Here is a 16,020-nt window from a genome sequence, read left to right as displayed (position 1 = left end):
TTCCCACAAACTGTTAACTATTGACTTCTCTGTCCACATTAGAGGCCCTCCATAGGCCTAAATTGCTCTGTTGCTGACAGGCTATAGTTATGCCGCACAAATTGGGTCCTCGAGTCAGATTTATTTGGTCACTAGCTAACCTTTTAATTTCGTTTCCAGCGCCATCTCCTAATATATGCCGAGTTACTCAGGGCTGTAATTTATCGTCTGTGGCCTGGTGCTTAAAGCTTAGAACTGCTGTGGTATTTTGGTGTCTATCATTCCGTCTGTATGCTTAGTGCAATGAAGATAGGACCCGAAAGCTGTTCAAACAGCTGGCCATTCGCAGTGTGCTTAGTTACGCAGTGCTCATTTACTTCATTGAACAAATATAAATCCCTCAGTCAACATAAGATTATCAAGGCTTCTCTCAAGGCTTGTGCAAGTCATTTGGGGGTCAGACTAAATCAAAGTCCGTTTTTTGAACTTGTAATATTTCTCATAATTTATGTGCAATTATTTGCCTTCTCTAGGTTCTTTCTAAATCTGCGAGTGTTTTCTTAACTAATGCACTTAGTATGCATATGTTTGCCACAACTGTTTGACAAGTACAGCAGGTATACTCAGAGCTGTGCAGTGGACTATAACTAGATTATCTTATCTGTTCCAAGTAGAGTTCCAATGTCTCCATTCATTGTAAATGAGCCGTACCTGCACACAAAGCCATTGTGTACTTACATAAACCTGCATGTAAAACCTGAAGTCATTGTACACAAAGCTGTATTATTCTAGAAGTGCTGTGGTGACTTTATTTATGGTTGACAGATGGCATCCATGTGAGCATGCGTGGCTGAGTTTGCACTTCACAGCTCGGCATCAGACAGATTAAACTGAAAACCGCGCCGTGAACCCATGAACTTGCACGGTTTATAAATGGAACAGACTTTCATTCTCTTTCTAGTTGTAGAAATTAGGGAAGGGAATTTCAAGCAAAACTCCTATTCGAAATTCGCTCTGCAGTGTTAGATTTTTCTTCAAATATTCTTGTCCTAGATTCCACCCTTTGTTAACTTCGCTTTAAAAAGTGAAAGAAAATCCTTTTCTTTCACTGCTACTAAAAGTGCATTGTTATTATTGTGTTGATTTGGAACTTGGTCTGGATTGAGTGTCAACAATTCACCAAATAGAATATCATATTTCCTAATTTCCCATCTAAAGTTATTATTGCAAGAGAGACACTACTGCTATTGAATCAAAAAGCTGCATATGCAATATAGTTATTTAATTACTGCAACACAGATCTCAAGTCACAAAAATATCAAAGCGAGCCCTAACAGGAACATTTAGTTTTGCACGGTGTTATATCGTTTGTGTTGTGCTAAGCTTGGCATGAAAAAGGATGCTGGGGTGGATTGTGTGAAAAGGCAGGCCATGTGGAGGGTCTTGTGGACACGTCTGTTCTCTTTCCCACTTAACACTTTCTCTTTGTGCCTCTGTTGTGATCCTGCAGCCCAGCACACTACCCCAGGGTACGATCAATATGAACCAGTGCTCTGATGTCGTCGATGGCGAGTCCAGGACGGGTCAGAAGAACTCCTTGTGCATCCTGACACCGGAGAAAGAGCACTTCATACGGGCGGAGTGTAAAGAAATCATCAACGGGTAAGACGGGGGACCTGCTACCATAGCAACCGTAATGGTCTGTTATCATAGGACTTTCAAATAGATATCCTCTCATTTAGTCTGTACAAATAATAATTGTAATAATAACCCTTCAGTTGTGCAGTATGTTTTTTGTGTCTCCGTTTTTTGGGGCTGAGTGGATGAGGATGACAGAGATGACGGGGAATAGTTGTTCGCAACTGCTGTGGCAGCCAAAACTGTTCTGCCCCCTACTGTCTCCTTTGGGCTGTGATTGCAATTCAGACTGCAGTGACAGTGCACATTCTTGAACTGGTTTCTCTCCCTGCTTCTCTAGCCCTCTCCTTGTATTCACAAACACCTATACACCAGGACACAGATCACAATTTGCAAACTTTAATCTTCATGATATAATCGTCTCTTGTGCCTCTCCTCCGCTGCTGCACATTTAAAGCGTGCTTCTGCACTGCACTCTCCCTCCCTGACTGTAGCACACATATTATGGCTATTCTTGGGGAAGTGTGACTCACAACACCCACTCCTCGTTATGCTACCTGCTCTATCACTGTACACCTCCCACTCTCCTATCATCTGGCTTCCATGTGTTGGTTCTAGGCCAGTACACCACATTAGCCCTCGCAAGGTTATCATTAGTAAGAGAAAGAATGTGTGTGTGTATGTTTTTTTTTCCTGGTTATGTCAAGCTCCTTTTTAAATGTCTTTTGACTCATTATTACAGTACGAAAATGGTCGTACGTGGGCACTCAGTTACAACCGCGTCACAGGTTTGCATCTATGACAGCCTTCAGTGTGACAGTCAAAGGCTTTCACTCTTTAGAAAGTGGGTGGATGAGAAAAATATCACGATACTGCATGAATGTTCTGCACTCTAGTCACCGACTTGATTGATTATGTAACGGGGTTTAATTTGAAGTTTTTAAGTATTCAATGTAATCTATGTGTGTGGAGCTGTGAGAAGTGACAGCTCTCTCATTATGAATGGGATCCAACTTATGTTGTTTTCTGAAAATGGCAAAACTCTGGAGATGTTAGTTTTGTCTTAGTCTAAATCCAGAACACTGAACAAATAAACATTTGTTGAAGCCATTTGTTAACAAAAACCACAAGAGCATTTAGTCTAGCTTTAGTCAAGACCCAAGAATGAGCAATTTACTCAAACTTCTGCAGATTGCTTCGGGTTTAGAATTCATCCAAATGATTTATATATATACCCTTGGAATGGTGTAGTATTACTGTATATCTGCTGCTGAAGTAAATCAAATATTTTTGCTTTTTACATGTAAGCGCAATGGTTCAATAAACCCACTAAAATAGAGCTGCTAATGATCCACATGGAATTACCTTTTTAGTTAAATGTTATTAAGCATTAATCTTGACAAGATAAATAAAGCAAACATAAATTACCACAGGAAAATAAAAGGCTCTAAGATGGTTTGTGTTGCCACTAAAGGGATTAGACCATGAAATGGTTCCCTTTTGCTGCATTAAAAGCTTCATCTTTCTTCTTTCAGCTCTTCAGAGAGCTGAAAATGTTCAATTTCCTGTATTATCAAAGTATCATTTTGTAACTGTTTATGAACACCTGTTTATTCTTTGCCACAGAGACCTTTCTCCCCGTCATATATTGATCCACCGTGGGTGCAGTTTGTTATAATCCACATTTGGTGTTCAGATAACACTGTTTTGCTATTCACAGGTGGCAGGAGGCTCTGACTGTGTACCCCAGGACCAACAAACAGAACCAGAAGAAAAAGCGCAAGGTTGATCCACCCACTCACCAGGTAACGCACTCATTCACAATTTCCATGGTAAAGGGCTTCTATCCTCTCACACTGAACAAGGTAAAAATAGTAAGTGGACAAATTTAGATGAAGGTAAATGTTTGTTTTAAGTATGATGTTTTTGCTACGATTTGTTTTTTCTGTTGTTGTGCATGGATTGGCTCTTAAATGCAACATCACCCATGAGAACTAAAAAAAAAATCCGGAAACACATGAGCAATGATGATATACATCAGTACAGTCCTGCAGCATCAACTCTGAATATCATTCTTAATGTCTGTGCTTGTTTGACATTATCTGTATTATAGCTGAAGTATTTCCAAAGGAAAGATTCTGAACCATTTTGGGCTTCTAGTTTAAAACTAACTGTGATTTCAGATCAGCACTGTTTCAGATATGGTGAACATTATAAATTATCCACATGTGCCAACTGCACTCCTCAAAAACAAAGAAAGGATATATTTAAGAATGACCTCTACCATTAAAATATGCAGTATGGAGGCTTCTCATTCCTTTCAAACTACAGCAGTTTTTTTTTTCCCCCCCTCAGAGAGAGACAGATGTGTTGTTTTTTCTGCCAGCAACAAGCTCAACAGTTCATACGGTCTAGTTTTGCATTTTTGACTCTCATGATGTGCCAGTCCTGATAGACTGCATGCCTCAAAGTTGTCCAACATAATTGCAGTGGTCTTTGTTAGTGTCATGGGTGTTTTGAAGGAACTACTACAAGTTACTAATGTTTGAATTACGCTTCCAAAGATGTCCATCTGGTTTTGTAGATACAAAAACAGTATCACGTGGTTAATCGGCAGCAAACATTACTGAGCTGTCAAAATATTCCTGAGCAAACAATCAAGGGAGATGATAGCAGCTGCCTACTATGACAACATTCATCAGCAGCTCTCAGCAATGTGGCCGTGATCCTCTGACATACATTTCCTGGTGCACTCTGGTGTTTCATTATCATGTACAGCAGCTGCTGTCTCACCCGCCAGGTTTCTCCTGCCTGTTCCGTTATTAACCTTGTAGGCCTGATCAAAGCAGGGAAGTCTTTTTTTTTTTTTTTTTTTTTTTTCTGGGACACTCTCAGTCAAACCGGTCACATTCAGGAATTCGGGATGAGGACTCAGAACCTCCAAATGTCCAGGAGGGATCCCATAAACATTGACTGATTTCACACCTATTAGCGACCTCACAGTCTTAAAAAGACTCACATTTAGGTCTGTGAGCCCGTAAGGGAAAATTTGGGACTTGGCTGCTGTATCTTGGTTGTACTGCTTATTAGCTGACATTGCACATTTACTGCTTTGTTGAGGCAACCAGGAAGAGAATTTCCCTTTAGAGAGAAATAACGTGTCTAGAATAAATATAGAAACATAAGGGCAGTGGATCAGATGGTCTTATGGATATCTACTCAAAGTTGAGCAAGTAGAAAGCAAGACAAAGTTGCTTTCAGCAGTCCGAGAGCAAAGTGAGCCTTTTAAGTCATTCATGTAACATCCTTCAGACACGCAACGCCCATAGCGAATAAAATGCAGTATTCATGCCAGAGCAAGCTTACAACTGCAGCAGTAAGATTTCTCCTTGGTAGGTAGACATAAAACAACAGGACTGTATAGGACTATTATCATAATAATGGTTTCAATGGCAAGATGAAATATAGGCATATCATATAATCATAATATTGTGCAGACCACACACCATGGGATACAGTTTTTCCCCTTCACTACCTCCTTTTTGAGGCCAGGCCACATTTGTGGTAAGTACACTCAAAATTCTGTCTGTAGTTCATTGTCTGGTTCCTTTAATAACGGCACCCTGAATTAGACTGACCTTGCTGGGCTTACACAAACAGGCTCATTTACAGAGCAGCAGCGGTGACACAGTGATGACCTTGACTGTGTCTCATGTGACCCCCGTCATTTATGTCTGTGTTCTTTTTTTTTTACCGTTTCACTTTATTGGCATTTGATTTATCTTTATTAAGGTTATTGTTGGATTGTTTCTGTGTCCAGTTTCCTCTCATTGACAAAGTCCCCATGTAATTACAGTAATTTAGTGGTGAGCTACTTCCCATAAATTTAAGACAGTATAGGGAGCCATAGTGGGCGAGCTCAACCACAGCTCTTTAAATGTGCTGGTCCTAATGTCTAACCGGGGCTCTACAGTGTGAATATTTTGCTTGCATACGCGAGTGAAATCTATATAGTGCAAATGTGACACATTTTTGGGCGCACGAGTGCAACTGAGTCTAGTTAGCAGAGCTCGGTCTCCAAAACATTCAGTTTGCAGCTAACCACCTTTAGCTGGTGCTGATGATCGTTTTTGCCACTTATAATGACAAACAGCAGGTCAGCCCATGTTTTTTGAAAGAGCTTGCATTAATCAAGCTCAATGCTTTGCTCTCTTTCTTTATGTTCCAAGGCCATCTCTCTGTTTCAAAATGTCTTGTAATCCTCCAGTTAAGTCTGTTTCCCATGTGTCTAATACATACTTTACTGTAGGTTTAATGGTTGATGTTTAAAAATGCGTTAATGTTATTACTGTTTGGCCCTTCATTGTGCCCCTAATTTGTTCCCATTCAAAATTAATGTAACCGTAAAGCCCTGCTAACACTTTTAGAAGGCATAAAACTATGATTGTATTTTGTCTCTGTAGGTCAGTGATATCTGCTACTTCACAGTACGTGATTGAAGCTGTAGAACAGGAATTGTGCATGTGTGAGACAGAGAGAGAAAGAGAGAGAGAAAGAGATAGAGAGAGTGATTTTGATTGTCAATGTTTAATATCCACCTTTGTGTTGATGCTTACATTTTCCACACCTCACTGTGTCAGCGCCACATTTCCACATGAAAGCCTCGCCTCCCACTTTTACATACTTTACTGGAGACGTGTATTGTAAACGGCTGTAAATACCTGGTCTTAGTGTTTGCCTTGTAGGTAGTGCCCTTTAATCTAAGCACATGACCTTGAATGCAAAAAATGTTTACATAAGGGGAAATGGTGACATCTATGTGTCTCATATTATAAATGAAAGTAGTCTGGATATTTTTAAATTCTTGTTTTAGCACTTTAGCAATAAAACATTTAACATCTTGAAATTGTGCTTTGTTTTTTAGGTCTTCATAAATTTTTGGCTACATCAGACAGAAACAAAAATTTAAGTAAAACAGAGATGTCTCTTATAATTATTACGAGACACATTTTCTTTTTCTGTATTGATTATAATCAGCAGTTCATGACAAGCATTAACATCAAAGGCTTTTTGTGATTGCCAGGGTGGAGTAACTCCCAGCGAGTGTTTTTCCACTGAAGACATGAATGGACACCCAGTGAGTTCAGCTCGGGAGACCTTTCCTTCCTGCTTCACCTTTAAAAAAATCCCTGACTTTGAAATTCCATCCTTTCTAAATTGTGTTTATTATAATCCTAATCAGTCCGGGTGAAGGGTGAATAAAAGGGCATGCTTTTCGCTTCCCTCTCTGATACTGAAAGTGATTCTTAGCAGACAGCATGTTTGTGGTGATTGGAGGAGGCTGGATAAAAAGCCATTGTTTGAGTGTTCCTTTGCTTTGGAAATCTTGCTCTCTCCTGTTATCTCAATGATTTGTGTAGCTACTGATCACTGAAGGGATTTCTGATTTGCACTGGTGACATCACAACATTGAACAACTTTAATTTTGTTTGTACTTTGCAATCATTAATCAGATGAAGATGATCTATAGGATTTTTAACCTGGAATATTCTAATATATTTCACCTGCACAATGTCCTTGTGTTTTTTTTTCTTCTCTGTATTCCCTAAATTTTCACAGGTGTGTTTGCCATGAATGAACTCTTTGTTCTTTGAGAACCTGTCGGTCTCATGCTCCTTTCCACACTTCCCTTTTCTCTTTTCCCATATTTTCTGCCGATAATTTGTCATTTTTACCAACGATAAAAGCAATTTTATTTTGTTTTGTCACATAAACATAAATAGCAAAAACAAAATATACAAACATGTGAAATCATGTACCACTGAAAACCAAGAATCTCATCTTTATGAATAGTGATTGGCCCCATAATTTGATGCCACAGCTGAGAGTAGGCATACAATGGAGCAGATGTATATCCAATATTTGAGTTCTCACGTTTACATTGTAGTATTTAATTATTCTTTAATCTCTTTCCTTTTGACTTTCCTTTTTGTAGTCTCTCTGTGACCTTACCTCCCATTATGTCCTTTCTTCTTCCCATCCACGCCTCTCTACCCGAACCATCACCCAGGAGCCTGGCCCTGCTAAGGTAACAGTGACCAGCAGCTGCAGTGGAGGCAGCATCCCATGCCTGCCCAGCAGTATTGCCAGTGCTGAGCGCGTCCCGATGAGCCGCGCCACTCTGTGGCAGGAGGAGAGCCGCTGGAGCAGGGCCACCATCCCCTGCAGCCGCAGTGCCTCCTGTCTCAGCCAGCTGAGCCAGAGCCAACCAGACTCCAGTATCACTACTCAAGACGGTGAGGACTTTACTGTTGGATAAGGAAATCTAAGAAACTTGAGGCACCATTTGAGCTTGTTAAAGCTAATGTAGAGGATATATTCACGTGACATGCCTCACTTTTAGTGAACATTGTCATCCTGAAATAAAATCTGGAATCACCTCAGACACTTTACCATTATTATTAACTGTCTGGAGAAGTGGTGACGTTTCGAACTAATTTGACAAGTAGTAGTCGTCTATTACAGATATGTAATGTACGTTAACATGTATGTCAACATTATTTCTGTCTTCAGACAGGATGTTTTACAACAGTAGTGCTGTGTCTTTATTTCAGATGGCGGCACTATGAGTGCTGGACGAAAGGTACGAGTGGAGAGTGGTTACTTTTCCCTGGAGAAGACCAAGTCGGACCCTTCTCCTCAATCTGCGCATCATTCCCAGCCACCCCAGCATCTGCCCCTATCCTCTTCAGCATCATCCTCCTCTTTAGGAGCTCCCAGTTCCAGGTACAACTCTGAATCCGAACCCCTAACTTCCCCTCACCAACCCTCCCAAGACACTCTCCCCTCTCCAGGTTCACTTGTTTCCCCAAGCTACTCCACCATCAGCTCCTCCCAGAGCTCGCTGGACTCTGAACCCAGTGGGGCGACACCCACCTGGGAGGGGCGCAGTCGAGATGGTGGAGGGGGCACTAGTTGTGTCAGTGGTGGAGGAGGCAGAGTTGGCCGGTCTGGCAGGGAGTACACAGCACTGTCAGACGTGCCACGGGCTCGCAGGCTGAGCTACCGAGAAGCCTTCCGCTCAGAGAAAAAGCGCCAAGAGCTGAGGGCACGGACTCGGAGTCCTGGGAGAGAGGAGGTGGCTCGGCTGTTTGGGGAGGAGCGCAGGTGAGCAGACGTGTCATGCTCAGCACACTGCAAAAAAGACTGAACAGTGATATTTTAAGTTTCCTGCTCCTGTTTTCTGATATATGCAGATTTACTTTTGATAATGATGGCAACGTGATCAATGATCATTAATGATCCACTGGTTGTTAGCCCTTGGCATTAAAACCTATAGATAGCATGCATAGTGAATATGTGAAGCTCATGCATTGCTTGAAACATTCAGCATTTGTAGCACCACCTTGTGGCTGCTGTCTTTGAGGCACTTCTACCTCTTGAGCATCTTTTTTGCTACAGCTGCCTAATTCTAGCTTACCAGTGGTTTCCCATTAATGATTCTGGCGATTTAAATGCATGTGTTACTTTATTTTCTACTGGACTCTACCTTTTGCTCTTGCTACCTTGCTAGTTTCTTGTTTCAATCTTTTCCAGGGGCTTCTGAACAGAGCTTCTCAGAGCTAATGCTCAACCAACCCTTCCACCCCTGTCCCAATGCTGTTCCCTGCTGGTCACCGCTGATTCCCGCTTTCTATCATTTTCATCTCTGCACTGCCTGGGAGCACACACATGCACTGTTTAATACAAAATACTATGCATACTCGGACGAACTGATGGTTGGTCATCGATGCAGTTGATTCACTCCTCATGTCTCAAACACATACACATTAACAAGCACAGTGCCGTAAGGTAAACGCCGAGTGTGTTGCCATTGCTGCTACTTCTGCAATGTGTTTAATCTACCATCCTAGTCATTTTCCTTTTCCTCTGAAGTTTATCTCATCAAATAACACTACTCTTTATCCTTTGGTGTATCTTTGGGGATATTACTTTGTGACTTTATTGTATGTTGCATATTGTTCTCTATGAAAAGGACTTTGAGTCTAGAATGATGTCCAAACTTTCATTCTGCACCCTGAAACTTCTTATGTTGATTTGGACTCAAATATGCTTTCATATCATGCTTCGGTCTTGTTTTTATGCTCTCAGATTCTGCCACCATCTGAGGATGATGTGCTGCATTATAATGTTTTTTTTTTTAAGAATAGCCAATTTCATTTACTATGTTTTTGTTTGTTGTTGTTTTGTCTTTTTCAAAAAAAAAAAAAAAAAGATCAAGATATTATGCTCCTTGTCAGGCAAGACTTGTGTATATTGAGAAGAATGCTCTTTTTGTGTCTCTCAGGCGATCTCAAATTATTGGCCGGTTCGAGGATGGCCAGCATGTAGAGCGTATGGACACCAGCAGCTCCAATGAGCCCTCCGCTAACACCGTGCAAATCCAGAGACAAGGCCGCAGCGAGAGACGCTATCTGACTAACAAACATGTACGCTGTTCTCTTTATTAATCATAAAACAAATTAAACCATATAAAGCATTGTATACTCCATCTAAGAATTTACTGAACTGATTTCAAATGAATTTACTTCTGATTTCTAATATTGGGTTCATATTTATAGGAGATGTCGCTGGATGCAGGAAAGGACCGTTCAGTCCCGGATGTGTCCAGCTCCAGTTTTTCCAATTTAAGAAGAGCCAAGTCGTTGGACCGCAGAGCCACAGAGTCCTCAATGACGGTGAGTGCTGACAGTACTTCTGAAGTGTAACGGGACCGTCACCCGTGGATTACAAAATCATTTAGTGGTTCCATAAAGATAGTGCAGAGGAAATAATATGCCTTCCCACCTGAGAAAAGTGACACTTGTATTCACTAGAGCATCAGGCTAAACCAGAAGCTCTGCCGGGGAGATTAAACTCATTTTTCTGCACTGGAGAGGTTTTGTTTGTTTGTTGTTGTGTTTTTTTTTTCTCTCTCTCTCTCTCTCTCTTTTTGTATACAACCTAAAAACTACAAAGTTTTTTTTGTGTCTTTTTCTTTAAATGGACAATTTAAAAATGCATTTTTGGCAGAGAACAAAAGATAAGTTGAATGAGTAGTAACTGCTTTTTACTATACAAGATAATGTTAATGTTATTTACAATTTAAAAAAAGCATGTTTATGGAAACATAACTGAAACAATAACAAGTATAAGAATGAATATGAACTATATACAACGTAAAAGACTAGTTAAACATAATTATGTACTCTAATTTTAAGGGACATTTACACTTCTAAATGAGAACGTAATGATCAGCCCGGTTATTTGTATGGGCATTGATGTAATATTTTTATAGTGTGCCGTGTTCAGGAGATTGACAGTATGCAGTGGTCTTGCACACATAATTCACCTCAGTTGCACACATGACCACATATACAGTTGAAAACAAGTCATATTTGTTTGCTGGAGTTTATTTTAATAAGAAGAATGCAGCTTTTAAGTTACTAAATGTTGCGCTGGTGTCTCCCTGACGTCTGACTCCTACCAGTCTGATCTGTGGTCTGTTCGGGGAGTGCTGCAGGGGCGATCAAGTCAGCGTGCGGCTGGTCCCTCTGGCCTAGCTGCAGCTGCCAAAACCCCCACCCACTCAAACAAACACATACACATGTACACATCACTGCCGCCACTGCTACTGGCGTTTATAAATAGCCAGCACAGAAGCACCCGCAGTCGGCGTGTGTCCGAGGGACAGAAGGAAAGAAACAGATTGCCAACATATGAAGTGAAGGCAGTTAGCCATCAGAATGACACTCTGCCAGACGGTGACACCACACCTGATGAAGCTCAACAAAAACAAGGTATTGTTGAGTGAGCAGAAGCCAGGTTTTGGGGCGAATAGTTTACTTTAGAGTCTATAAACAGACTGGAGCTTGGTTTCGATGTGCAGCAGTTTGTGTTTCACAGGGAAAGTCCGGCTCCCGCCAGCCAGTCTCTGTAGCTGGAGCCGCAGATTGGTGCTTATACTTGTTGGCCTGAGGTGGTGACCTAAATGTAAACAAATGCACGTAAATGCAATATTGTTCAGTGAGATGTCAGTTATAGTCTGATTACATCAGTGATAAATGCTCACTTAATGATGACTTTCTAATTCAGCATTTGGTCAATTGGTACAAAATATTTCCACAAAATATGATTTATTTTTTGCCTTTTTTTCTATGAATATGCCTAACGGGTTTTTTTTTTTTATGTATGAGTTATACGAGTTACATTACATAATATTACATCACTCTGATCTCTCTTAATTACAGCCAGATCTGCTGAACTTCAAAAAAGGATGGATGACAAAGCTATATGACGATGGAATGGTAATTTGTTTTGAATAGCAGAAAATCAGTCAATCAATCTGCTTCTCTCTCCAATTCAATAAAAAAGTTTTATAGACAACTGCTGAAATCCAATTAATGATGTTTTTCTTTTTATTTAGTGGAAGAAACACTGGTTTGTTCTGACAGACCAGACTTTGAGGTACTATAAGGACTCGATAGCAGAGGAGGTAAGACTTGTTATGCAGAGTGGATCTTTTGGAATGAAAAGGCAATTAAGAAGCAAGTATCACTAATTATTTTTTTTTTTTTTAAACTTGTCTTTTTCTTAGGCTTCAGAGCTGGATGGTGAGATTGACCTCTCCACATGTTATGACGTTAAAGAGTTCGCAGTCCAGAGGAATTACGGCTTCCAAATCCTCGTGAGTGTTGATTCTTCATGTCATCGATCGTCCTGCATCGTTCATCTCCACTAAAGATAAAACTCATTGTTTCCATCGTTTAGCTCTGGTGTCTCCTGCCAGTCTATAAACAGCCAACAGACACCATGTGGTTCAAGTTTAGGTATCAGGTTTTGCCATTTCTCACTGAAACAATTCTTTGTTTGTCATGAAGGATGTCACCTGATTTGTCATCTCTCCGTCAAAGGCTGACATCATAGTGGTCTAAATCTGCAGCAGCCGTCACCAGCCTGCTCGTCTCTCTGACCTCGTGTGGCCTTCATCCTGAACAATATGTTACATTCAAAAGCCATGTCCTTGTCCACAATTTCTAAATAACACATAAAAAAACCCACATGTTTACTAAAGTATACATAGAAATCCGTGACCTTATTTATCTCAAGTGCTGCTGTGAACGAACACCGCTTTATTTGAATAATCCTTTGACCATTAAACATTTTTAGCGCTTGTTGTTGGCAAAATACTTACTAGACGTATATAGTTTCTTGCATTGCAACCATTATTTATTCTACGTCAGAGGGAATTTGTTCCAGCTACATATAAATTTAACCTTGCTATGCTAATCCTAGATCCTGAGGAGAATGGTAGCTACAAGGTCATTTCTTTTGTTTACATTTGCTTGAAGCAGCTTCCACAGCTATTTTCTGGAGGAAGTCAGAAATAGAGTAGTCAAGAGGATCGTTGTCTCTTTGGCTGAGAACAACATGGGTTTGGTGTCGAGAAATTAATAACTCCAGTATTTATATCTACTCTCTGTGCATCATGGTCGACTGGAAGAGGCTTTGGTCATTAACTTTGCTCAGTTTTAAATCCTGATGCCCAACATGAAGCACCTGGTTTCTTAAACTCCAATAGTATGTCATCAGAGACTTTAAAGCAAAACGGTGGTCTTGTAGAGGTCACTTAACTGCCACTAAACGTCCCAGGATATGAAGTTTATGTAAAAACTTTTGCTCACATTGTAAAAATTAGTTATAGGGCCATTGTGTTGAATATAGCTGTTTATAAGATTTCTATAGCTCAGTGGGAACTAAGAAGGCAGGTCTCATAGAAATGTAATATTTGGGTATTATCTTCAGTGAAGTGTTACATCTGCTGCCCCACAAGTTTAAAACCAAAGCCTTTAACCATTACATGATATTTATAAAAATCTAAATTGAAAGTTGCACGTTGGTTATTTAAAAAAAAAAAAAATCTTACTAGGTGTAACATCAATAATAACAGCTAAATAGTTAAACTAAGAATATTTTAGTTTTAGGTTGATTAAAATGAATAATGTTAACTCGGTGTGTGTGGCAGTCTGAATGTCCACTGGCAGATATTAATATTAGTCTGTATATTCAAGTTAACCTGCAGTTTAACCGAACTTTGGCGTTCATCAGTGTGTGATAGACATACACACTGAATTTAAAGTAGCTGTTTGTTTAAGCCCTGAAAGCACCACTTTCACACCTTTTTTATAAACTACAGTCAAGCTGGTCACATTTGTGACGCAGCAGCATCCCTGAAGGGCTCTGGGTGTGTCGAACCTCAACAACACACATCAAACAAATAGTTTAACATAAACATTGATGGGATATTGAACATTCTTACCTCTGTTGGACTTGTTTTCCCTGTTACTTTGTGGTAAAGGGTGCTGCATAGAGGAACAAATTGAGAGTCAGTGGTGTACAGATTTGAGTGTACTGTAATTTGAATGTGTTGCACATAAAACAGAAACCTCCCACGTCACATGTTTTATTAGTCTAGATGGTGTTAAAATTGTGGGTGGAATGACAACAAAAAATGTCACTTTTCCTCAGCAATGTGTCATTGTGATGCTGCAACCATTCAAACTCTGCTCCATGTTTTGTTTTAAGTGCTTTTACAGTAGAGAAAGAGGCTGAGAGTGTTTTTCTGTAAAGAAAGACAAGCTCTTTGTACTTTTTGAACTAGAAATGAAGGGAACATGCAATGAATACATAAAATGTGAAGGTCAGAAAGTGGTAACAACAGTGTGGCTCAGAGAAACAAGTATTCTTTATCAATGTTAATTTTTGAATAGATGTCATCTCTAATAGTAACAACAATAAGCAACAAATTACTTTCTCCACTGAAACATTTCTAGTAGTTCAACTGCTATATATGTCAACTTCCTTCCTTGGGTTGTGTAGAAAAAACAGGCAAATTGTTTTTACATTGTCAAAAAGTTATTTACATCGACATGTTGTCTCCCCCTAAATGAAATGCATGTCTGTTTTCAGTGTAAAGAGGGAGCATGCACCCTGTCAGCCATGACATCTGGAATCCGTCGCAATTGGATTCAAGCCATTATGAAGAATGTGCGACCCACTATTGCCCCCGACGTCACCCGGTAATCCCCAACGAGGATTAACACTTACAACAACTGCTTTTCTCACTTTATTTATAATTCCTGTCTTCTCCTCACCCTTTCTTTCCTTCCCTCTCTTCCCCTTCAACTGGTATTTTCAACCTGCTTCCAGGAAAAACATCTCTCTGAAACTATCCGTTCTGAAGCCCAGGTTGGACTGCTTGTGTGTTAAATATCTCTCCCCCTTCCTCCTCTAACAGTGATGTAATTGCTCAGCAATGTCAGCCCCAATGTGTTTGTCGTCCTACCACGTCATGTGATTACTGAGTAATGTCTCCCTGTCGGTTGTGCCACTGTAGAGACACGCACTGCAACCACATCAGCATACTAGAATAATCTGCCCAACACCACAGACTGATGATAAACATGATTGTAATGTGACTTTCCACTTGGTAACTATTGGAAATGGTCACAGATCAACAACAAGATTATAACTGAGGCACAAAGGGAGAATTCATTATGGAGCATTGCGTGAATAGATTGAAGAACTGGGTTATAAATGTGCCTCCAAACAACCGTTCACCTGAGGATAGTTTAAATTTGCATTGTGAGGCAGCTGGATTTGCGAGATCACACAATACTCCATTTTATCAGGCTTCATGTTTTGCGTCTGTTGCTGAAGCCCAGTGATTCGGACTAATCGGCGTCAGATTGGAAACAGCTAACAGCTACAGTTGTGGTTCAGGTGTAACAACAGGTACAAGTGACTGTTTGCTCCATTTTTTAATCAAATATCAGGGGGATTTATTCGTAAGAGTGTCTCTTATGCGCAGAGACGGCAAGAATCATCTACCACCATGCTAACAAACTATCTTCAGACTGTGGCTTGTTGTTGTGTTTCCTCTTCAGTGCTTTTCTACTACGTTATAGATCTTTTTCACAGCAGATGTTTTGACTTGTCACTGTAGGGAAAGCACGAGTGCATTAATGACGGCTGCATGCTGTTTAGCTGATGTCCTGCTTTAGTGCGTGCTGGTTTCCTGTCGTGGCTTACTGGGACACTTAATGGAACTGTGCCACCAATAACACACATGTGCTGTCCCTACTGTGAATGTGCCGTGGAAAAGGTTTATATGGCTTCTGATTGGTTGAAGTTTGCCCATGGGAGATGGTGATCCACAGGTGGTTCATCCAATCACCTGCCATGTATTTACTTGAAGTGCCTGCCCTTTTCCAAACAGAGTCCAAGGATGATGCCTCAGATGGTTCTGTGTAACAAACTGGTGCGGCAGGTTTAACTGCCTAAACATTTATTTTTGTGTTTTTA

The 16,020-nt window shown here is 40.4% G+C and overlaps 1 protein-coding gene across 7 annotated transcripts in view; it reads left to right on the top strand.

Annotated features, from left to right (window-relative positions):
• The window catches only part of LOC138616914 (protein outspread), a 49,808-nt gene that overhangs the window by 20,132 nt on the left and 13,656 nt on the right, over window positions 1-16,020 (top strand). For 4 of the 7 annotated variants that reach the window (XR_011310629.1, XM_069691509.1, XM_069691511.1 and 1 more), the window contains exons 4-14: window positions 1,490-1,641; window positions 3,338-3,422; window positions 7,688-7,913; window positions 8,232-8,784; window positions 9,965-10,106; window positions 10,239-10,355; window positions 11,907-11,963; window positions 12,083-12,151; window positions 12,254-12,343; window positions 14,626-14,735; window positions 14,866-14,916. Coding sequence is in view for 6 of the 7 variants with exons in the window: in XM_069691509.1 (XP_069547610.1) it covers window positions 1,490-1,641; window positions 3,338-3,422; window positions 7,688-7,913; window positions 8,232-8,784; window positions 9,965-10,106; window positions 10,239-10,355; window positions 11,907-11,963; window positions 12,083-12,151; window positions 12,254-12,343; window positions 14,626-14,735; window positions 14,866-14,916 (1,652 nt within the window). In the remaining variant the exon portion in view is untranslated. The remainder of the gene's footprint in view (window positions 1-1,489; window positions 1,642-3,337; window positions 3,423-7,687; window positions 7,914-8,231; window positions 8,785-9,964; window positions 10,107-10,238; window positions 10,356-11,906; window positions 11,964-12,082; window positions 12,152-12,253; window positions 12,344-14,625; window positions 14,736-14,865; window positions 14,917-16,020) is intronic. The other 3 variants (XM_069691514.1, XM_069691510.1, XM_069691512.1) reach the window with 3 other exon arrangements.

Source organism: Brachyistius frenatus, unplaced genomic scaffold, assembly GCF_029030835.1.
Source record: "Brachyistius frenatus isolate BFR_SWC_R1_liver_20210118 unplaced genomic scaffold, ASM2903083v1 Contig_11, whole genome shotgun sequence".
NCBI classification, from domain to species: Eukaryota; Metazoa; Chordata; class Actinopteri; family Embiotocidae; genus Brachyistius; species Brachyistius frenatus.
The sequence above is the reverse complement of the archived record's forward strand: the minus strand, read 5'-3'. Positions and strand labels throughout refer to the sequence as shown.